General features: G+C 42.2%; 1 protein-coding gene across 2 annotated transcripts in view; it reads right to left on the bottom strand.

Annotated features, from left to right (window-relative positions):
- LOC127584923 (zeta-sarcoglycan) overlaps positions 1-25,161 on the bottom strand; it is a 740,120-nt gene that overhangs the window by 155,533 nt on the left and 559,426 nt on the right. For both annotated transcript variants that reach the window (XM_052041943.1, XM_052041951.1), the window contains exon 3: positions 23,372-23,473. In XM_052041943.1, coding sequence (XP_051897903.1) covers positions 23,372-23,473 — 102 coding nt within the window. The remainder of the gene's footprint in view (positions 1-23,371; positions 23,474-25,161) is intronic.

Genomic DNA, 25,161 nt, shown 5'->3' with positions numbered 1-25,161 from the left:
CAATTTGAAATTCGATGTTTTTTTATGGAGAAGCTAATCACTGAAGCTTATGGACTATGCAGCATATTAGACCTGCCCAAAACCTTCATGATGTTTTTCTACAACACTTAATATTGATACATAGTGAATTGCAATGAAGTATAGTGAAAATGTAGTGAACTTCTGCATGGTAAATTGCAGTTGAGAATTAAAGTAAAAGTGTGTTGAAGATCATTGTCTTTCCTGCCTGATTTATCTATCCATGTGAGAATTTCAGTATCTGAGCGCCTCATAAATGCAACAAGTGGGAGAGACTGGATTAAGAGATAGAGGAAAAAAGGAAACAGAAAGCTTAAAACATTTCTTTTTGAAATAATAAACAATAATGTAAGGCTTCACACTTGTAATAGTTAATTATTGGTGGCAGAGAGGCTGACAACCAATAATTAACATTTATCACATTGTTACCCAAGTACATGAATAGATATACATTAATTTCCTGTGGTATTTAAATTGTATCCAATGCACAGTACAGCACTTTCACATGATGTGATGCATTTCGATGGTAAGGCTAATGATGTGGCTGCACAACTTGGATAACAACTTTGAGATATTTGAGCTTAACCACACATCCTCTTTGCCTGAAGTTGCTGTAACCATTTATGCAGAAATAATGGCAAGCACCATTAGCCTCACAGTTAGTTTGACAGCTAAATCTGAGTGAATATTTCAGTGAGCAAGTGATAAATTTATGTAGAAGCCTCCCTAGGGAGAAGGAGGAAGCAGAAAGTATCGATGCATTCAAATACAAATTCAATAGATTTCTTACAGAAAATAATATTTTAGGATACAGTATATGGTAATTATTCCATGCTAGGGAGGAATAAGTAGCTTTAGGCCAATGATTCACAAATTTTTCACCTTAGGTGTTTTCCTGACTGAGTCATTACATTCAATGAAAATGAGTTGTCCTTTGCAATGCTTCTGTTTCCTATGATGTAAAATAATTACTAGAGATTGGTTGCAGTGATAGGTCAGCTGTATTATCTTTGTCACAGCAAAAGCCAGGATGGTGTAAGATGATCCAGACGAACCTTGGTCTTATTCCATCTAGCAATTCTAATGTTCCCATAAATGTTAACGATTATCAAGTCACTTTTGAATAAAACATCACTTCCTCAGGATTTTTTAAAATGAAGATTTTTTTGAAATGTCAGCAAGCATTAGTTAAAGACCATTGAAACTCTATATACCTGTGTGTCTGCCGGGCCCTGTTGATTGTTGCCCGAAGTTATATATCATTCTATAATTGCTTGAAAAATATATCTTTTGATTCAACTTTATTTCAATATAAAAATGTAATTTTAGTGCAGTCGTCTGGAGTTCATTCTATATTGATGTGCTAAATGTATGCCACAGTATTGCACTAATGCCCAGTCAGACACTCTGCAAACAAATCATAAGACTGGTCAAAAATTCATTCAACATCATGCTACTGTGGTTTATATGCAGAATCTTGTTAAATCAGGAGTGGTGTGATTCCCACTGTGAGCTGAATACAACATCTATCTGCCATGCTGATCTCTAGAAAATGTGTCAAACTTTAAAGAAATTCTTGCATGGCAGGTACAGAAAGTCTGCCATGGAGGCAAGGGAAAACGTAGGGGGTGGGTGGGGGAAAGACAGTAATATTCTCAGTGTGCGCCTGTACAGGTGCATTTGTGTGTACTTGCACATATGCAGGTGCACCACCATTTGATCATCTGCCCTTATCAAGTTCTGTATCATCTAATGCACCCATGCCATTGTTAGAGAGGAATGAATATTGAGACAGACAGCTCAGCTCCGATGTACATAGCACAAAAGTGCTTCAGTCATTGAGAGAACAACCAGTGATGAGTTTTTACATCTCCTGAACACAGAAAATTGAGGCCAACTGTGTTAGAATGGAGAGCCTTAAATTCACACTTCATTGGCAGTCTAAGTGCAATGTGATCCCAGGTTTTTTCTTAAATGTTCAAAAGTTGTCTGTTACTCTCCAACTTATGCAGGCAAGGGAGGAAATGTAAAGTGTGTTACTTCATTAGCTGCATGACTAATGCTAGAACACATCAACACACACAAAATGCTGGAGGAACTCAGCATTTTGTGTGTGTTGCTCCAAATTCCAGCATCTACAGAATCTCTTGTGTCTCTGGATAGAAAACATCAGATGCACTGGGTGAATTGCACACAAATGTGCCTGGGTGAATTTTCCACTGGGTACAGTTTCATCTCAAAATGATAATGAGCACAATCTAACCTGGATTAAATTGCTTTCATGCACAATTACGCATGACAAATTGGCCTTACCAGATCCAATTTCTGGCATTCATTCCTTTGAAAGAAGTTTATACTCAAATGGTACGGATGTAATTTTTATTACACTACGTTCAAGTTACACTAATAGGAATGTAAATTTAATGAAAGTGCAGTTTCGCTCAGGACGTATCTCTGTGGATAAGAAGATATGGTATTTAAATTTTAAAAGCCCTAAATCATGAAAGAAATATCGATTGCAACCATTATGCAAACAAAAGTTTAAGTTCTTGGATTCTTTCTAAGATATTTGTGCTTTTTGAGTTAAGGAAGGTCCCACAAACTTCCTGAAGCATGTTTTGATACTTCTTAATCAACTTTGATTTCTTCCCTATTTTCTAATCTCAGCTATTCAAAATCTTAACTGCAAATACCAACATTTTATAAATAAATTATGTTTTTAATTTTTTTTTTATTTCAATCTGCACAAAGTAGTAAGGATGCCAACTTCAGGGAGACAGATCCACAACACTGTGACGTTCTTTGTGTAAGAGGGACCCAAAGTTAGTTTAGGAGAACAGCAGGCACGACTGGAGAGAAGGTGGTGGAGCAAACTCTGAGAGCAACATGCTACAAAATATGCAGAAATGCAGGAAGAATACAATCTCACAAGATATGTGAAGCTGAGTCCGCTACAGGCCAAACTTAATATTGCCATATACTGCTTTAGGCTGCAACACCAAGGTCACTCCACACCAACTGATATTCAGAGACAGCCAAACCCTGCTCCCTCCATCCCTCCCTTCACCCACTGACAGCCAGATAGTGACATACTTTCACCAAGCAAACCAACCATGACATCAATCTACTTTACCAAATTCATTCTTTGTTTTACAGGCCAAAGTGACCAGAAACTGCTGCTCATCACTTCACACATGGTGTGTGATGAAAGGCTGTGGCACGGTAGCGTAATGCTATTACAGCGCCAGCGACCCGGGTTCAATTCCAGCCGCTGTCTGTAAGGAGTTTGTAAGTTCTCCCTGTGTCTGCGTGGGTTTCCTCTGGGTTCCTCCCACATTCCAAAGACGTACGGGTTAGGAAGTTGTGGGCATGCTATGTTGGCGCTGGAAGCGTGGTGACACTTGCAGGCTGCCCCCAGAACACTCGACACAAAAGATGCATTTCACTGTGTGTTTCAACGTACATGTGACTAATAAAGAAATCTTATCTTATCTCTTGGGCTCAGCGGCTGACTAGTCTGGAGGAGACGGGCATTAGGGCAGCCTCTCCCTAATACCCCAAAGGCTGCAAAGCAGTCATACAATTTCTAAGGTGGGCAAGTATCTTATGCTTCTTCCACCTTAGTCCCTCTCTCATTGAAATAACCCCACTGTCCATAAGATCTTGTCTATGTGCTGGACATTTTATACAAAGGAACCCTGAACATATCATGGTAATGCGTGCTAAACATATCATCTGCGTCCTTATCATTGCAGGCTCATCTAGAATAGGATCAAAACAATTACCAGCCAGTGGAGATCCATGCACAGGAGGAGGAAGAGTCACCTCAGGACGAAGAAAGAATGGGTGATTTGGCAGGGGGAAAGCACACCACATCATTGCACCTATTTCTGCTTAGACCCATATACTGGTACTGTGAGGGCAGAATATAGGTGCAAAATGTGCTCTTCATGAGAGGACGCACCTGACATTAATGGGCTGTGGTCAGGCAGGAGGGAAAGGATCAACAGTGTCTGCTGGCTAGTTGAGACACAAGAGACTGCAGAATCTGGAGCGACACACAAGATGCTGGAGGAATTCAGCAGGTCAGGCAGCATCTGTGGAGGGGAATGGACAGTTGACATCTCAGGTTGAGACCCTCAATAAGATTAAATAGAATCAGGTTAGATCATAAAATCAGATTAGGACCACAATAGGGAAGTGTTCAGGAGAAGGCTAGTCGGGGTAGGTGGTAAAATGGTTGACATATTGTCTGGTTTGTCAGACCAAATGTGTGCAAGACCGGCAGCATGGATCAGTTCATCATTCACAAAAGGAAGCAGAACATAGGAAACTGAAGCAGCTGCTGGCCTTTCCACCCCTTGTGCCAGCTGCTCTATTCAATAAGATCATGGCTGATCTTTTACTTCTCATTTTGATACTGCAACCCCTGGAAACTTAACCCTTCATGTCTCAGAGGAGACTTTGCAAAGCTGGGAAAGCACTTCTGTGCCAGCCACCTTCAATGCTATAGGTGTTGGGGTTGGGTTGTGTTGGGTTGGATCGGGTGATAAAATTTGCGGGATCTGGTCAGGACGGGTAGTGCCAGCTCGTCTCCACACTTTCGGCAAGTCAGGATGATTTGCCTCATATTTACATGTGTGTCCCCTGTTCTTGATCAACATTTAGTATTTCATCCTCAAACAGATCATTAACACATTCAAGATTTTTACGTTTATGGTCATAGGTCAGATTGGGGTAGAATTTACACTTTATACTTGGGTGGACTTTATTTGGCAGGGGTTGAGAGGCCATCATGACATAGTGCATAGTGGGTCATGGCAGATCCATTCTCTGTCAAGTCTTCTGAGAGTCCCAGTGACATTGTGAAGTTTGAAAGTCCCATCCACCCTCAGGATGTTAAGATTTCTCCTCCCATCATTGGTTGTCAGGCAATGGTCTTGATTATGTCTTCACAATTGACAGCATTGCTGCTACATCTGGTGGAGTACAGCAGTCAGAAACCAGAACTTTCAGGGGCAAGAACTCATCATGGGTGTTCAGCACAGACGTTTGGGTCCTCCAGTGTATAAAGGAGGCAGCCTTTCAGCTGCCCCTCTGCAGCCACAGGAGAATCACTGAGACATAGCAGTAAGATAGTGAAGACTACCTGGAAGAGTTGTTAGCAAACTAGAGTATCTATTGTGTAATAAGTTTTATTTTCATGTTACTTTATTAAAGCAATCCAAAAAGGAAAGGGCTTCCTTGTTGAAATATTTGTTGCATTTTTATACTGAATAAAGCATTTTTACATAATATTGAAACTTCATGTAAAACAAAGGCATTGTCTAGGACAATAAATAATAACTGCTCATAAATAGCAATAAGGTGGCCAAATCCTGAAGCTACACTGAAACTCCATTTGAAGGGAACAAAAACCAAAGTGCTGAAGTTGTTTGGACCTCTTAGAGGGTCATTTCTCCTGCGCATCCAACAGCTGTAGGCTTAGAGGCTAACTGACCTGTGCTTAATAGTGTTCCTAGTTTAGGAAGACAAAAGTGACCAAATATTGCTGATAATGCTTAGAACAATTTGTTACCATATCCAGTTTTATAAAACTAAGGCCCTATACCTTGAGATAAGCTACCAGACAACAGTTCCAGGAATTATCACAAGTGTTCATGCTGTACCATGCACATGAAGGAAACTGCGAGCATCAGAATGAGGTAACATAAGGACCTCAAGTAAAGCAATCAGAATTCCCAGTGCTATTACCTAGCAATAACCTAACTGCAGGAAAACACAATCCCAATTAGAGTCTGATGTTCTTTTAAATTAATGATATGGATACAGTATGGATTGTAATAGGATTGGGATAATTTAAATCTGTTACCATTATTAATACCCACTTGTCAACAAAACCTTATTAATTTTCAATCTGTGCTTCTGCAAATAGTCCTTTCTCTTCGGCTTAAAGATCCCATATTTCTCACTTCATGTTTGTGAAAAACCAACAGTACTTTATTCATGAAAATTTTAGTGTAATTTAATCGCCTGTTATGATGATGCTCTTTTGTTAATTGAAAGTCAGCTCCTGACAGAGGAGAAACAGTTAATAACATGATACTTGACGCAGTGATGGTGAAGTAACATCATTATGGCTAATAATAATCATTATTCTGCTGAAGAGGAATTGTCACTTGATACTAATGAAATCTTGCCTTTTGATTCATATGTAGTGATTAATATGATCTCCTTTTGAAATGTCAACTTTAATCAAAGTATTCAATTGAACATGACTAAAATAGCACATTATCATAAGTAACTTCCTTGGCATAATACCATTGTACCCTGCTATCTTTATCCTCTTCCAATTAAATGGTTCAAAAAGAAATATAATGCAAGTGCAATCAAATTTTCCCTCACTGTGTAACTGTAATATTGTCTTTCTAGTCAGACTAGTATTACCTACTACGTAAAGTATAAACATGTTCAAGTAGAACAGTACAATAGAACTGTTGCAAGATGTCAACATGTTTCATTCATTTACTAAAGCACAGTTCTCTATTTCCTTGAGTGAACTGTTTTTCTCCTGATTTATTTGAGGCAGTAGATAATGAGTTTATAGGGAACTTGCAAGGAAATATCCCATGTGAAAATATTCTACTGATCATGCTTATTATGAGGGATATTTTCTCTGAGCTATTTCTTTTGAAGAGCTGTACAATGCAAGTTATGTAGAGTTATTTCAATCCTGATTACAACAGGTCAATGAAAGGGCCCACACAAGTTAATAAGTAAAGGAACCATTTTCAGATCTTCTCCCTAAAATTATTTAATTTGCATAACCTCAATTACCAAATATACTTATAGGCAAAGCAAAGCAAAAGTGGTATACTCTAGCTGCTGAAATCCAAAATAAAAACAGGAAGTGCTGGAAATACTCAGCTGAAAGTACTGCTGGAGAGAAAAAACAGAGTTAATTTCAAATCAATGAAGGCCCCCATGCATAATCAGGTCTAACATATTCTTATTGTTTCAAATAAGCCAGAAAGGAAACATAGATCAACCCAAAACATTAACTGTTTCTCTCTCTACAGGTGCTCAGGTGCTGTTTGACCAGTTGACTATTTCCAGCATTCTTTTACATTTAATTTTGCCCAGTTTCAATGCATTAGGTGGCAAAAATAGGTATACCATTGGTTCCTAAATGCAACAGTAAGAAGATCAATGATTTTTTTTAACAACGTGAAAAGTGTCACGAACCAGCAACAAAAGAAACACACTGAGCATGATTCAGTGTTAAAAACTATTTTATTAATTACTACTTATGATAATATGTAAAATAAAAGTAAAAATGTTAGTATGTTAGAATTCAAAAATGTTAAACCTTGAACGTTAACCCCAAAACTAAACTCTTTGTGTGTGTGTGGGACAAAGTCCCAAACTCCAAGTTCCAGAATGGTTCTTAAAGTTCAGTTCCGCAAGCCATAAGGTGAAACATGAGCAAGGGCTTCTTCAACAACCACCGTTGTCAGAAGATAAGACGTAGATGTAGAAAAACATAGAGAGAGTAAATACGAAATCCAAATGTTCCACGATGGAACCCAAACGACACTTCAGTGTTTACTCGGTAGTGACTTCCTCACCCCGAAAAGCATCTGAATCGTGGTCGTCCACACACAAATACCTGTTTCCTTCTACAGGTCAGCAACAAAGTGAACTCCACCGGATTACTTCCAACTTCCATACATGGATTTCAGTGGCAGACACAGTTATAGTTTCTCATCCATCGATAGAGAAAACAAGCAGGCTGGTGTCTCTCTCCCTTCTCTCTCTCTCTCCTTCTTCTGACTTCTTCAACAACGTCATTATGTCCTTTATCTTCTATTGACATAAGCACGCCCCACACACACATACACACACACTCTCTATCTTAAAGGGACTTTAACTGAGTCCGTAACAAAAGTGACTTTCTATGATGCTTGAATATTATACATCAGACCCAGATATAATGAAGTTCATTTGTGCTGATCATAATATAATGGCGGATCGCACTTCTATTCATTCACAGGAATGGATTTAAGTTTTGAACTGGACAATCGGCCAATCTTTTTGGCAGGAAGCCCAGGCAATTTTTAGGCTTGGCCTTCAACATCTCGCAATGAGTGACAATGATGGCCTGAACTTGTGTTGCACGGCAATCATCATCCTTGGACAAATGCTACAGCAGACACCATGGATATCATACCAGTCAGCCGATAGATAGACAATTTACAGGGATGGGGCAGCTTGAGTTTGTGTGGCAGAAGCCGCTGTTATTTTTTGTAGAGCACTTCAGGCATTGCAGGAAGAAGTTTAGACTTATGTTTGTGGGTCTTGTTAGGCAGCAGAATTTACCAGGTACAAGATACACAAACAGCACCTCATTTTCCATCTTGGTATCTTACAGCCTAATGGCATGAACATTGAATTCTACCACTTTAATTTGTGCCCTCAAGATACACAACATGCTGTGGTCAGTGGGCTTTCTGCACTGCACTTTGAAATAGACCAAAGGATGTTGATTTTTTTCAAGTAATGGGGCTCCTGGGATTCTGCTATTAGCAGAAGATCCAAGTTAAAACAATGGTGGTGTGGGATCTGGCTAGACCATCTTGATTTGAGTTAGGATACTGCTCCTTCAGTTGGGTGGAGAGAGATCAAATAGTCCTGAATCCATTCATTATGCTGTGATGTTTTGCACAAAGTCCTGCATGCAAAAAATTGCATTAAAGCCGTCCCCATGCCATTTTTGTGTGAGGCACCCTGACGATGAAATTCTATTGCACACAAGGACCATGGCAGTGCGTGCGGCCAAACAGAACAGGTCTTACATGTGTTCTGTGAAGATCAGCCATGTCTGTTATTGCAGAGTGAAAGAGGTTAGGGTGTAGGACGGGGAGAATTGAGCTTGCAGTTTAGGGGTTCAGTAGCATCAAAAAGAAGGGGCATTAGACACACGACTTATCATTATTAGCAGCCAGGCTTACAGGCCAGGTGCCAGTGAGTGGGAATAATTACATCAGTATTTAAAGGAGGACCCATCTACAAGATGATGGACATCTCCGACTCCAGGCAGAGACTGAAGGAAGATTGAACCCTCTTTAAAGCTTACTTCAGTGTTAATGGCCACATCATTTCTCATATAGAACAAAAATTTGTGCAAGTGACATCAAAAACTGTATGGAAAGCCATTTTATCTAACTCCTCAAACCAATGGCTTTTTTATGTCTGCATGTAATATGCATAAAAGACCAAGATTAAATTTCCAGAGGTGTGCAATACACACAGAAAGTTGATAAAATTTACCTGTGTAGCATAAAAAAAACATTTACTAGCCAAGAGAATTTAAAATGAAAGTATTTTTAATCTATTGACAGACGATGCTCACTGAGTTTGTGCCTTGTAATTGGCCCTTGCATAGACCCCACTGCCTCATTAGGCTTCTATGGCTCTGTGGGATCTCTCGCATCGGATGCCTTTGCTTTATATTGAGGAATAGCCTTGAGCAGCAACTAGGCATAACCTCTGGCATTGTTCCAGGACTGCCCTGAGGGCTTTGAGATCACTGCTGCTGATCTCATGATGTACTGTTTTTAAATATCTCAGATATTCAGGGACTTTCAGGACAGTTTAAATTCTTGAGATAATTATAAAACATAATTTATGATAGAAAATATGCTTACTTAAAATACTTTAACCTAGTGTAAGTTAGTAGAAAAGTGAAATAGAAAATGAAAAATCTTAACCAGAATCTAACCTTTTAATCAAGCTGACAATCCCATTCAAATGAATGAGGAGTACAGCCTGTACCCCAGACACGGCTGTGTAAAGCTGAGGGGATCAGATATGAAGTGTATCCAGCTCCTCGCTCAGTGTGATCGACTCCCACTGGAATCTATGGTGAGTCCAGTAGGTCTCCACCATCTGCGCTTCAATGTGCAGTTGCAAAAGGTGAAGATGCACTGATCATTGGCGGGCAGACAAGTGGAGTCATTGCTCGCAATAGATACTGATCTGCCCCACTGCCTCCTTCTGGTGTTGTTTCCCATCTACTGATTGAGTTGATGAGCAGACTATTCGGTTGGCCATTCAGTTGCACTGTCCAACTGTTAAAATGCTGATTAGAACTAAAAGGTACTCCAACGAAGAAACTGTGGTGCAAAGCAAACATGATTAGATTCTAGTCACTGAACAAATTAACCGAGTTCTGTTGCATGTGCTTTAAATGTAACGAAGTTTACTGATATTTATTTATTGGTGCAAAATTGAAATTAAGTACAATAGGAGGCATACAAGGCTACAGATAAGTGCTGGTAAATGGGATAAGTACTTTTAGATGTTTCGTAATCTGCATGGACATAGTGTGCAAAAGGACCTGTTTCTATGCTGCATGATTCCATGACTAACATTGGAATGGATACAGAATGCCAACGTAGAAAAATGTACATTTATTCTTATGACTGCTTTTTTCCATATTTCAAATATTCTTTTTCTATTCATAACAATGCAAAGTTAATAAAAGCTACCTGGTAACGGTAATTACAATAATTAAACAAAATAACTATCTTTTTATAAACAATAGACATCATTATTGTACTGAACTATAACTGTCTAACAAATGATTTAATCACAACGGATTAAGAATTTGTTCCTGACATACAGAATTCTCTCAGCTCTTCATGTGAGGATTAATGTTATGAATCACAGCTTGTAAAATGTTTATGGCTAATAAGAAGCTTTACTGTGTGTAGGTACAATGTTGTTAACAAAAGTATTTGGACACATTATAAAATGGTAATATCTAGAAATTTATAACACAGCACACAGATATTTCATGTTGTAATTGTATATTTCTACGTATTAACATTTTAATTGTCAGCTTACAATAAGGGGGGAAATTCCATCAAATCTTTTGCAAGATAACTTTCTTAATAACTGCTAAACTTGAAACAAATGATGAGCACTGGGTTTGCAAGTCAAACCAATAGCTGTAGAAAATTATTATTTCATACAGTGGCTTCGGCATGAACCAAATCTTCCTCTAATTTTGGTACAGGTACTTGCTGACAAGTCCCATTTGATTCTGCTAAATAATGCACTGTTGTTGAAGATTGCTGAAAATTACATCCACAACATTGAGGAGGAACTCAGATACTTGTCCATTCTTCCTCTCCAGGTGCAGCCAGGAACAGATGTATAGCTGTTCATCTGCTCTCAATGTTACAGGTTCTACGCAAAGTAAATATTTTACTCCTCGGCACACTTCCTTTCAAATTTTCCTTTATAAATTCAGACATCCATCTTTTCTGTCAAAATGCTTTATCTACCCTTGTCTAGCTTCAGACATGGGGATCCAGCAGGACTTCTTCCATCAACTGATCATGAGCAGGGAAAAGAGAGGCAGCAGAGTACAGGATAAGCTGCTGGATGAGGGAGAAACTGGAAACTGAACGTCAAGTTGTGACCCAGAATCCCACAAGAAGTCCAGGTAAGACTGATGGAAGGCCATCATGAGAGCAAAAAGGCAATTCCAAGTGAAGCCAGAGACACAATTGGATGCATGACAGCTGTGGCAGGGTTTGCAAAAGGAGAAATCTAACAGTATAGATGGCAGTGATGCTTCACTCCCCAACGAGCTCAATGCCTTTTATGCATGCTTAGAAAGGGAGAATAATATTACACCCATGCAAGTCCCCACAGCAGCCAGTGACCCTGTGATTGCTGTCTCAGAGGCCGACGTCAGAACATCTTTCAAGAAGGTGAACCCTCGCAAAGTGTCAGGCCCCGATGGTGTACCTGGCTGGGTACTGAAAACCTGTGCCAACCAACTGGCTGGAGTGTTCAAGGACATCTCACTGCTGCGGTTTGAGGTCCCCACTTGGTTCAAAAGGGCAGCAATCCTACCGGTGACCAACTTGTGCTGGGTGAGCTGTCTCAACAACTATCTCCCAGTAGTACTCACATCTACTGTAATGAAGTGCTGCGAGAGGTTGATTATGGTTAGAATTAACTCCTGCCTGAGACAAACACAAAACATACGTCAGGCTGCAGTTTATCAATTACAGCTTGGCGGTCAACACCATCGTCCCCTCAGTATTAATCATTAAGTTTCAAAACCTGGGCCTCTGTACCTCCCTCTGCAACTGGATCCTCGACTTCCTTAGCAGGAGACCACAGTCAGTGCAGATCGGTAATAACATCTCCTCTTCACTGACAATCAACACAGACGCACCTCAAGGATGTGTGCTTAGCCCACTGCTCTACTCTCTCTACACCCATGACTGTGTGGCCAAGCACAGCTAAAATGCCATCTATAAATTTGCCAATGACACCACTGTTGTTGGTAGAATCTCAGATGGTGACGTGGAGGCATACAGGAGTGAGATAGATTGGCTGGTAAAGTAGTGTCGCAACAACAACCTCACACTCAACATCAGCAAGACCAAGGAATTGATTGTGGACTTCAGGAAGGAGAAGCTGGGAGAACACACACCAGTCTTCATTGAGGGGTCAGTGGTGGAAAGGGTGAGCAGCTTCAAGTTCCTGGGCATCAACATCTCGGAGGATCTATCCTGGACACAACACATTAATGCAATCACGAAGAAGGCAAGCCAGCAGGTCCGCTTTGTTAGGAGTTTGAGAAGTCACCAAATACTCTTACAAATTTCTATAGATGTACAGTGGAGAGCATTCTGACTTGTTGCATCACAGCCTGGTACGGAGGCTCCAATGCACAGGAGGCTGCAGAGGGTTGTAGACTCAGCCAGCTCTATCACGGGCACAACCTTCGAGGACATCTTCAAGAGGCAGTGCCGCAAGAAGGTGGCATCCATCACTAAGGACCCTCACCATCTGGGACATGCCCTCTTCACATTACTACTATCAGGGAGACGGTACAGGAGCCTGAAGGCCCACACTTCAGGCATGGTAGTGTAGCGGCTAGCATAACGCTTTGCAGTGCCAGTGACCCGGGTTCAATTCTGGCCACTGTCTATAAGGAGTTTGTACGTTCTCCCTGTGTCTGCGTGGGTTCCTTCCGGGTGCTCCGGTTTCCTCCCACATTCCAAAGACGTACAGGTTAGGAAGTTGTGGGCATGCTATGTTGGCGCCGGAAGCGTGGCGGCTCTTGTGGGCTACCCCCAGAGCACTACGCAAAAAGATGTATTTCACTGTGTGTTTTGATGTACATGTGACTAATAAAGATATCTTATCTTATCTTATCATATCATATCAATGATTCTAAAGCAGCTTCTTCTCTTCCACCATCAGATTTCTGAAAGGTCCATGAACGCTATCTAATTATTCCTTTTTTTGCATTATTTATTTATTTTTGTAATTTATAGCAATTTTATGTCTTTGCACTGTTGCCGCTGCCGCAAAACAACAAATTTCACATCAGCTGGGTCAGTGATAATAAATCTGATTCTGATCCTGAAATACCCCAGTAAGAAGGCATTTCTCCCATCTGAGAAACTCAGCAAAATAAGGTTGGACTGAAATCTACCATCAGCTGCAGCCACAACTACAATTGTGAAGTGGAAGCCAGACAGCATTGCCTGAAACAGCCAGGATGGCCTTAGCCTCAACTTATATGAATTTTAGTTACAGAGCTACAGAGGACAGAAACAGGTCCTTCAGCCCAGTGAGTCCAAGTTGACCGTCAAGAACCCATTTACACTAATCCTTTTCCAATCCCACTTTATTCTCTTCACATACTCAGCAATTTACCCCTCCCAATATTCAACCACTCATCTACAAACTTTACAATGACTTGTACATCTTTGAGAGGAAGTAGGTAACAGAAGCACCTGGGGGAAAATCACATAGTCACATGGAGAATGTGCAAACTCCATACAGACAGCACCAGAGTTCAGAATTGAATCTGGCTATATCTTATCCTTTTGCCAAGTTGGCACTCATTTTCCACAACCCTCCACCAACAGCTCCACTCCCACCATCCCACATTTGCTCTTGGGCACTTATGGCTCACTCCTCTATCCCAGATTTTAAAACATATGGGTTTTAGACTCCTGAGATGGTGGCTACAAATGTAAGATGGACTGGTGGTGTTGTCTCAACTTTATTTTTCCCTAACTCTTCCTTCTCTGATCTGGAATCTTAAATGAGAAAAAGGACAAAAATTGGAATGGGCATAGGTGAGAGGGGAAAGAAATGAATTCTTCTATAATCTGCACTATGTGGGTTGGAAGACAATGTGGGATAAGGGAGAAGTCAAGTCAGAAAAGTAAGGACTGGATCCTGATAAACTCAACACAGAGTTTGGAGGGGTACAATGGTAGTTAGTACAGCTGCTGCCTCAGCTCTGGTGACATGTGTTCAGACTTGACTTTCAGTGTTGTCTGTGTGGAGTTTGCATGTTCTCCAAGTGACCAGGTGGGTTTCCTCCAGATGCTCCAGTTTCCTCCCACAACCTAAAAATGTGTGGTTTAGTGGATAAGCTGGTTATTGTAAATTGCCTTCAGTGCATAGCTAAGTGGTGGAATCTCGGGGGAGTTGATGGGAATGTGGGGAGAATAAAAATATAATACAATTCCACCAACCCTGTCATTGGCCATGGTTTCAACAGTGTCCCTGGTATGATGGTCTTTATTGCCCCTCCAAGGGGATTATATTGGACAGGCACACTTTTCCTCCATCAGTTTTCTCCTGTTCCCTATTTATGTGCACAGTCTTCTGCAGAAAAGAGTGTGTTTTTGAGTAGAATGAAAGTAGAGTTGTAGCCAAGAGGCTTGCAACAGTACAAACTATTTCAGGATGAGATCAAACATGTGAATTGAATGGCTGAATACTGATTGGTAGGTGAGTGATGGGACCGTAGAGAATTAACAAGTGTCTGAGGCTGGAAGTGCAGTTGGGTAGGCTGGCAGGGAATTAAACTTCTCCTTGCACTACATCCATATTATTGGCGCAGTATTCCTGGAATTGATACCTGCTCCTGCTTGATTTTGCTGCCTCCTGACCATTGACCTTGAGGATCTGCATACCTCCTCACCCCACCCCTTCAGCTTCTCTCTAACAGAGGACATCCTTCCTTTCCCACCTCTAAGTAATCAATTGCTTGAAAACTATTCTTCACACTTCTCATGTGTTCAATTATTGGCTAAAGATAATTAACATCTGCAACACCTGGCGGTCAAGTGTTGTCCATTTTATCTGCCAAGGGAGTTCTCTGCTGTCATCCTGGTAGCAGTGTACATTCCACCCCTGGTAAATGTCAAGCTGGCACTGGAGGAGCTGAGCACCAAGACCAACAGTCACGAGACAGCACAGGAGACTTCAACTAGGCTAGCTTGAAGGAGCCTCTGATGAACTATGACAAACATATTACCTGTGGAACCAGAGGAGCCAACACACTCGATCACTGTTACACCTCCATCAAGAATGCTTACCGTGCCACCCCGCGCCCGCACTCTGGCAAGTCCGATCACCTGGCTGTACTTCTACTCCTGACATAAGCAGAGACTGAGGACCGCAGCACCAGTGGTGAGGACCACGAAGGAATGGTCAAGGGAGGCAGTGGAGGTTTTACAGGACTGCTTTGAATCAGAATCCACACTAGGGGATTCATCTTCAGATCTGAATGAATATGCCACAGCTGTCACCAACTTCATCAAGACCTGCGTGGATGAGTGTGTGCAAGAACATACTGAGTTTTCCCAAACCAGAAGCCCTGAATGAACCAGGATATTCACAATCTGCTGAGGGCTAGATCTGTAGCATTGGAGACTGGTGATCCAGAACCCTACAAAAGGTCCAGGTACGACCTACGGAAGGCCATCGTGAGAGTGAAAAGGCAAGTCCGTGTAAAGTTAGAGATATAGTCAGACGCAGGACAGCTGTGGCAGGGTTTGCATGCCATTACTTCCCATAAGGAGAAACCTAACAGCATAAGTGGCAGTGATGTTTCACTCCTCGATGAGCTCAATGACTTTTATGCATGCTTTGAAAGGGAGAATAGCACTACACATGTGTGAATCCCCAAAGCATCTGGTGACCCTGTGATCTCTGTCTTGGAGGCCAGCATCAGAACATCCTTCAAGAGGGTGAGCCCTCGCAAGGTGTCAGGCCCAGCTGCTGTACCTGGCAGGGTACTGAAAATCTGTGCCAACCAATTAGCTGGAGTGTTCAAGGACATCTTCAACCTCTCACTGCTGCAGTCGGAGGTTCCCACCTGTTTCAAAAGGGCACCAATCATACTGGTGCCCAAGAAGAGCAGGTTGAGCTGCCTTAATGACTATTGCCTGGTGCACTCACATCTTCTGTGATGAAGTGCTTTGAGAGGTTGGTCATGGCTAGAATTAATTCCTGCCTGAGCAAGGACCTGGACCTGCTACAATTTGCCTACCACCACAACAGGTCTACAACAGACGCAATCACACTGGCACTCTGCTCGGCTTTGGGGCACCTAGACAAAACATACGTCAGGCTGCTGTTTATCAATTACAGCTCAGCATTCAACACCAACATCCCCTCAGTATTAATCAACAAGCTTCAAACCCTGGGCCTCTGTACCTTCCTCTGCAACTGATTCCTCGACTTCCTTATCGGGAGACCACATTCAGTGCGGATCAGTAGTAATATCTCCCCCTCACTGACAGTCAACACAGACTCACCTCAAGGATGCGTGCTCAGCCCACTGCTCTACTCTCTCTACACTCATGACTGTGTGGCTAGGCACAGCGCAAACACCATCTATAAATCCACCAATGACACAACTGTTGTTGGCAGAATCTCAGATGGGGACGAGGAGGCGTACAGGAATGAGATAGATCGGCCGGTTGAGTGGTGTCACAACAACAACCTCACGCTCAATGTCAGGAAGATCAAGAAATTGATTGTGGACTTCAGGAAGGGGAAGTTGGGAGAACACACACCAGATTTCACTGAGGGGTCAGCAGTGGAAAGGGTGAGCAGCTTCAAGATACTGGGCATCAACATCTCAGAGGATCTATCCTCGGCCCAAACCATTTATGCAATCACGAAGAAGGCACACCAGCAGCTCTTCTTCATTAGGTGCTTGAGGAGATTTGCTATGTCACCAAAGACTCTTGCAAATTTCTACAGATGTACGATGGAGAGCATTCCGACTGGTTGCGTCACTGACTGATATGGAGGCTCCAATGTGCAGGATCAAAAGAGGCTGCAGAGGGTTGTACCATCACGGGCACAACCCTCCCCGCCATCGAGGGCATCTTCAAGAGGTGGTACCTCAAGAAGGCGGCATCCATTATTAAAGACCCTCATCACCTGGGACATGCCCTCTTTCCATTACTACCATCAGGGAGGAGGAACAGGAGCCTGAAGACCCACACTCAACACTTCAGGAACAGTTTCTTTCCCTCTGCCATCATATTTCTGAACGGTCCATGAACACTACCTCATTATTCCTATTTTGCACTATTTAGTTTTGTGACTAATGGTAATTTTTATGTCTTTATATCTTGCACTGTACTGAATCAGAATCAGGTTTATTATCACTGACATATGTCGTGAAATTTGTTGTCTGGTGGCAATGAGTTTCACGACATATGTCAGTGATAATAAACCTGATTCTGATTCTGATTTTCGAGGCTGAAAACTCCACCATCTCTTGATAATCACTTTGAGTGATACAGGTTGCTTTGAGCTCGGTCTAGACTCCAGCTCTTGCTGAGACCTGCATCCAATGACTAGCTTGGGGAGCATTCGCTATACATAGCAGTCATTTAAAGCAGCAGTCAGCATAAACTTATTCTGCTGCTGATTGAGCAGAATCATGTCCACTTTCAGCTGTCAACCAACTTCATCCCTTTGCAATTTAGCCAAGAATAATATACAAATATATAGAGAACCATGCATTGTGTTTTTGTACTTGTATGTTTGCACATATATTTTTATGAATAATGTTTAGTTTTGAAAAAAAATGCCATAAATTCAGAAAATGCCGACAACACTTAGAAGTTCAGCCAGCATTTGTGGAAAGTTCATGTTTCAGGTTGACCTGCTGAGTATTTGCAGCACTTTGTTTTTATTTCAGGTTTTCAGCATCTGCAGTTTTTTTTTATTTTCAAGAATAATGTGCTGCTTTTTGAATACTTCTCTTTAAAACAGCACCCCTTCTGATCTCAGGGGAAATGCTATGAAATAAATATATTTGGATTTTAGGGGTTATTTTTTATTTCTGGATTATAATAGCTATTATTTAAACAGTCTGTTATACACCAGACATGTCTTCTTTTCCATTGAGAGTATCACTGATTTGTCATCTGGTGAGATAAGCTAAAACTAACCCTTTTGTGTTTGCAGCATTGAGACAAAGGCCATTTCATAAGGTCACTGCCATCGGAAGGAAGGAAAAGGCAGGTACATTGGTTCAAATATTGCAGCCTGCTTTGGCCTTTCTAAGGGATTGTTTCAAACACTGAACTTGGTGTTCGGTGTTTCACGATTAGTTCGTGAATATGCATCTCTCCATCTATATATCCATTTATGTCTACTTCACCCTTTCAATATTCATGTACTTGTATCTCTCAGTTATAAGACTATGCAAACATTCTAATACAATCTTTCAATAAATTTCAGCTGGTAATGTCAGATTTCAAAACTTATTATACTTTTAATGGGAAAAATCAAATCAACTGGGAAAAGGCACTGTTTGAGTGCCCCTCTGACAGCTGCACACGGTTCAAATGTTTGCATTTTCTAATGGTCAACAATTGAGCAAAATCATTAACTCTAGTTCCATACTTCTGAGAAATCGAAAGCTGTCAAATTTAATGAAATTTTGAAAAAAAATATTGAATATTTATTCCTAACAATTACTTAGGGCTTTTATGATTATTGCAGATAATTTCTCAACAACAATTACCAGAGAACCATAGAACAATAAGCACAATACAGGCCCTTTGGCCCACCATGTTGTGCCGACCTTCAAACCACACCTAAGACTATGTAACCCCTTCCTCCCACATAGCCCTCTATCCTAAATTCCTCCATATGCTTATCTAACAATCTCTTGAACTTGTCCAATGTATCAGCCTCCACCACCACCCCAAGCAGCGCATTCCATGCACCAACCACTCTCTGGGTGAAAAACCTCCCTCTGACATCTCCCTTGAACTTCCCACCCATTACCTTAAAGCCACGTCCTCTTGTTTTGAGCATTGGTGTCCTGGGAAAGAGGTGCTGGCTGTCCACTCTATTCCTCTCAATATCTTGTATACCTCTATCATGTCTCCCCTCATCCTCCTTCTCTCCAATGAGTAAAGCCCTAGCTCCTTTAGTCTCTCCTCATAATCCATACTCTCTAATCCAGGCAGCATCCTGGTAAATCTCCTCTGCACCCTTTCCAATGCCTCCACGTCCTTCCTATAATGAGGCGACCAGAACTGGACACCGTACTCTAAGTGTGGCCTAACCACAGTTTTGTAAAGCTGCATCATCACTTCGCGGCTCTTAAACTCGATCCCCTGACTTATGAAAGCTAACATCCAATAAGCTTTCTTAACTAACCTATCTACCTGTGAGGCGAATTTCAGTGATCTTGGATATGAACCCCCAGATCCCTCTGCTCCTCCACACTGCCCAGAATCCTGCCATTTACCTTGTACTCCGCCTTGGAGTTTGTCCTTCCAAAGTGTACCACCTCACACTTCTCTGGATTGAACTCCATCCACCACTTGTCAGCTCAGCTCTGCATCCTATCAATATCCCTCTACAAGCTTCGACAGCCCTCCACACTATCCACACCACCACCGATCTTTGTGTCATCTGCAAACTTGCTAACCCAGCCTTCCACCCCCTCATCTAAGTTGTTAATAAATATCACAAAAAGTAGAGGTCCCAGAACCAATCCCTGTGGGACACCACTAGTTAGAGCCCTCAAATCCGAATGCACTCCCTCCACCACAACCCTCTGCTTTCTACAGACAAACCAATTCTGAATCCACACAGCCAAGCCTCCCTGGATCCCTTGGCCTCTGACCTTCTGAAGAAGCCTACCATGTGGAACCTTGTCAAACGCCTTACTAAAATCCATGTAGACCACATCCACTGCACTACCCTTATCAATCTTCCTGGTCACCTCCTCAAAGAACCCTATCAGGCTTGTGAGGCAAGATCTTCCCTTCACAAAGCCATGCTGACTGTCCCTAATCAGTCCATGATTCTCTAAATGCTCATAGATCCTATCTCTTAGAATCCTTTCTAACAGCTTACCCACCACAGATGTAAGACTCACCAGCCTATAATTCCCTGGACTATCCCTACTACCTTTCTTGAATAAGGGGACAACATTTGCCACCCTCCAATCCTCCGGTACCATCCCCGTGGACAATGAGGACTCAAAGATCCTAACCAATGGTTGAGCAATCTCCTCCCTCACCTCACGAAGCAGCCTGGAGAATATTCTGTCAGGACCCGGGGACTTATCTGTCCTAATATTTTCTAACAACTCCAACACATCCTCCCTCTTGATATCTACATGCTCTAGAACATTACCCACACCAACACTGTCCTCAGCATCATCAAGACCCCTCTCCTTGGTGAATACTGAAGAGAAGTATTCATTGAGAACCTCATCCACTTCTACAGCTTCCAGGCATATCCTCCCACCTTTGTCTTTAATCGGACCCACCTTTACCCTAGCCATCCTTCTGCTCTTCATGTATGAGAAGAGAGCCTTCGGATTCTCCTTAGCCCTACTCACCAAAGCCTTTTCATGTCCCCTTCTTGATCTCCTCAGCCCTTTCTTAAGTTCCTTCCTTGCTACTCTATATTCCTCACGAGCCCTGTCCGATCCTTGCTGCTTACACCTTATGTATGCTGCCGCCTTCTTCCTAACTAGTTGTTCCACCTCTCTCATCACCCACGGTTCCTTCACCCTACTATTCCTTCTCTGCCTCACCAGGACAAGTTTATCCCTAACATCCTGCAAAAGATCCCTGAACATCGACCACATCTCCATAGTACATTTCCCTTCAAAAATGTCATCCCAATTTACACTCTCAAGTTCTCGCCTTATAGCCTCATAATTCGCCTTTCCCCAATTAAATATCTTCCTGTCCTCTTTGCTCCTATCCTTGTCCATGACAATTCTAAAGGTTATGGAGCAATGGTCACTGTCCCCCAAATGTTCCCCCACCGATAGATCTGTCACCTGTACCGGTTCATTACCTAAAACTAGATCTAATGTGGCATTTTTTCTAGTCGGCCTGTCAACATACTGTGTCAGGAATCCGTCCTGGACACACCTAACAAACTGCGCCCCGTCTAAACCCTTGGCACTAAGTAGGTGCCAATCAATATTTGGGAAGTTGAAGTCTTCCATTATAATTATAATAACCCTGTTATTTTCGCATCTTTCCAAAAACTGCCTCCCAATCTGCTCCTCAGTATACTTACTGCTACCAGGGGGCCTATAGAATACTCCCAGGAGGGTAACTGCCCCTTTCTTGTTCCTAACTTCCACCCATATTGACTCTAGAGAGGATGCTTCTACGTTATCTACCCTTCCTGCAGCTGTAACAGTGTCCCTGACCAGTATTGCCACCCCTCCTCCTCTTCTCCCACCCCCATCCCTGTTAAAACACTGAAAACCAGGAATATTCAATATCCATTCCTGCCCTGAGATCAGCCATGTCACTGTAATAGCCACAATATCATAGTTCCATGTACTAATCCAAGCTCTCAGTTCATCTCCCTTATTCCTGATGCTTCTCGCATTTAAGTAAATGCACTTTAGCCTATCCACCTTACTACTTTTGTAGCCTGTACTCTGCTTCTCCTTCCTCAAAGCCTCTCTACTTGTCAGATCTGACTTTTCCCCATCCCCTTCTTCCTCTGACCTACTCCTCCAGTTCCCTTCCCCCTCGCAATCTAGTTTAAACCCTCCTGAACCACCCTAGCAAACCTGGCCGCAGGGATATTGGCCCCCCTCGGGTTCGGGTGTAACCCGTCCTCTCTGTACAGGTCCCACCTTCCCCAGAAGAGATCCCAATGATGCAAAAATCTAAAACCCTCCCTCCTGCACCAACTTCTCAGCTACGCATTTATTTGCCATCTCCTCCTATTCCTCCCTTCACTATCACGTGGCACTGGCAGCAATCCCGAGATTTCTACGCTCGAGGTCCTGTTCTTCAGCCTTCTTCCTAGCTCCCTAAACTCACTTTTCAGGACCTCATCCCTCTTCCCACCTATGTCGTTGGTACCAACATGAACCACGACTTCTGGCTGTTCTCCCTCCCGCTCTAGAATCCTGTGGACCCGATCAGTGACATCCTGGACCCTGGCACCTGGGAGGCAACATACCAACCGGGATTCATGCTCACTTCCACAGAACCTCCTATCTGTTCCCCCAACTATCGAGTCCCCTATCACTACTGCCTTCCTCTTCTCCTCCCTTCCCTTCTGAGCAGCAGGACCGATCCCAGTGCCATAGACCTGGGACATAGGCTGCTGCTGCTAGGCCCTGGCAGGTCATCTCCTTCAACAGCCTCCAAAGCGGAAAACCTGTTACTGAGGGGAACAGCCTCCGGGGTTCTCTGCTCTCTCTGCCTGTTCATTTTCTTTTTCCTTTTCCCTCCCCTGATAGTCACCCTTCTGTCTACTTCCTGGACTCCAGTAGTACCTGTTCTAAGGGGGGGGGGGGGGGTGACCGTCTCCTTATGTACAGTATCTACATAACTATCCCCCTCCCTGATGCTGCGCAGTGTTTGAAGCTGCAACTCCAGCTCATCGATTGTGAGCCGAAGTTCCTCCAGCTTTACTTTATCTACATCATTCTAAATTAGCAAAAGTGAAGCTTATGTGTGTCACAAAGGGAAGAAAAAAAAGTATTTTTTGTGCAATAATTCCCCACAGTTTATGCAAATGCCATGCTGTTACTGAAATCTGATTCTGATTCTGTTACTCACAAGTAATGGGAATCAGAAAGGAAGAGCAATTTGAGGAGCATGCTTGAAAGTGAAAACGATAAAGAAATACAGTGCAACTTTGATACAATGCTGGCATCATGGGGCAACATTATAAGCTATTATATATACACATACATAAACTTGAAGTTTGAGAAAAAGCAAAGGAGTGTATTGTTGATTTGTTTTTAACTGGGTTGCAAAACCAGCAAGGTATTTCATATCCATGAAAATAGGGGATTTGTATTAAATCAACAGACCTGGAGCATGGTTTGGGAAAAAAGTAAAAGTTCTAAATGATAATGAAAGAAAATTCATTTCATACAAGGGACTCATGTTGCACTTTTAATATTATCCACATTCATCTACAGTCAATAATGTCTGTTTAACTTATCACTGCCAGGACTGTTCCTCCTTACCTTTCGTGAATGAACTTCTTTGACATATAATGGAAGAAGAAATTCAGATTTGCCTTCCAGCCGTATCCCTTTATTTGTGATTTTTAGGTTTCCCATTCCATTCTGCAATCAGTAAAAAGAAAACTTGCATTCAACAGGTGAAGTACAAATTAGAATAAGTTGTTTGATAAAAGCATGTCAGCAATATCCATCATAAGGAAGTTTCATAGCTGGCCCTTAATGAAAGATTACAAATACTTCTGTTTAATTCTGATTTAGCAACGTTTTATCATAGTTCATCACCCTATCTGTGATCATATAGACAAGCTGTAAAAAGATAATGAATTATTTTTCAATGAGTTTTCTGCCGTTTGCACAAGGTCAATAACTATAAGCCATCATATGCAGTGGATTTGATTTCTTCCCATCAAGAACTCCTGCCTCTTAAATGAACTGCCAAGATAGAGCTCAAAGGACTGGGATGAAATGCGTGTCCACAAATTCCTTTGCAGTTTAAAGCAATTTAACAATGTAATGCCAATAGAAAGCTTTTATATCAAATTCCTCAAAATGTTATTGCAACTGCATTGCAGTTCTGTGAGTGTCTTTTATTCTGCTATTTCTTGCTGGTATTCCTCCTCCCACGCAATACTGTAAAACCTTGCGTATTTCCAAGTACAGCTGAAGAAACAAAAACAGTAGGCCATTCAGACACTCATGTCTAACTTGCTACTCAGTAAGGTCATGGCTGAGTTTTTACCTCAGTGAAACATTCCTGCACTAATCCCATATCCCTTGATTCCCATAATAGCCAAATGTCCATTGATCTCTGCATAGAATGTGCTCAGTGATTGGGCCTCCACAGCCCTCTTGGATCAAGAATTGCAAAGATTCACTCTTCTATGTGTGAAGAAATTTCTTCTCATCAGTGTTCTGAATGGGCAGCCTCTTACTTTGAGACTGTCATCCCTGGTTCTAGACACACCAGCCAGTGGAAACATCTGACCTTTCAAGACCGGTAAGGATTTTGCAATGAAATCAGCTCTCATTCTTCAAAACTCCTGTATATATAGGCCCAGTCTTCTTAACATCTCCTCATATGACAAATCAGCTTTGTTGAACTCCCACTATTGCAAGTCAACCATATAATCATAGATTCATACAAGGAAACACACTCTACCCATATTCCAATCAACTCCCCTCAGATTCTACCACTTACCTACATTGGAGCAATTTATAGTGGCCATTTAATCTACCTGCATGTCTTTGGGATGTTGGAAGAAACCCAGGCAGTCACCAGAGGTCAGGATCAAACCTGGGTCACTGGACATCTGAGGCAACAACTCTACTAGCTGCACCACTGTGTCACACGTATGCCAGCCTCAGTTATACCAGAGTAAGAAACAATCTGCGGGAGGGACTCAGCAAGTCAAGCAGCATCTGTGGGAGGTAAGGAATGATGTTTTGGGTCGAAGCCCTGCATCAAGATTGAGCGTGGGGAGTTGAGAAAGAGAAGGAGAATGGTGAGAAAGGATTCTGAGGTGATTGGAGGACTGAGGAGGGGTGTAAGATGACAGGCAGGTAGTGCGAGGTAGGGGAGGTGAGCCGGGGTGGAGGTGAAAGACAGCGGCAGGTGAATGATAGATGGAGGCAGACAAAGAGAGAGAGGGACAAAGGGGGATAAAACAGATGGAGTGAGGTGGGGAGAGGGAGTGTGAAGATGGGAGACAGTTGCTGGAGGGAGATAAGCAGGAACACAAAGCGCTACCAGTGCTGGATTCGGATAAGTCAAGGAGGTGAGAATGGGAACC

This window comes from Pristis pectinata, chromosome 2 (genome assembly GCF_009764475.1).
Source record: "Pristis pectinata isolate sPriPec2 chromosome 2, sPriPec2.1.pri, whole genome shotgun sequence".
Taxonomy (NCBI): Eukaryota; Metazoa; Chordata; class Chondrichthyes; order Rhinopristiformes; family Pristidae; genus Pristis; species Pristis pectinata.
This window is presented reverse-complemented; position numbering and strand designations above follow the sequence as displayed.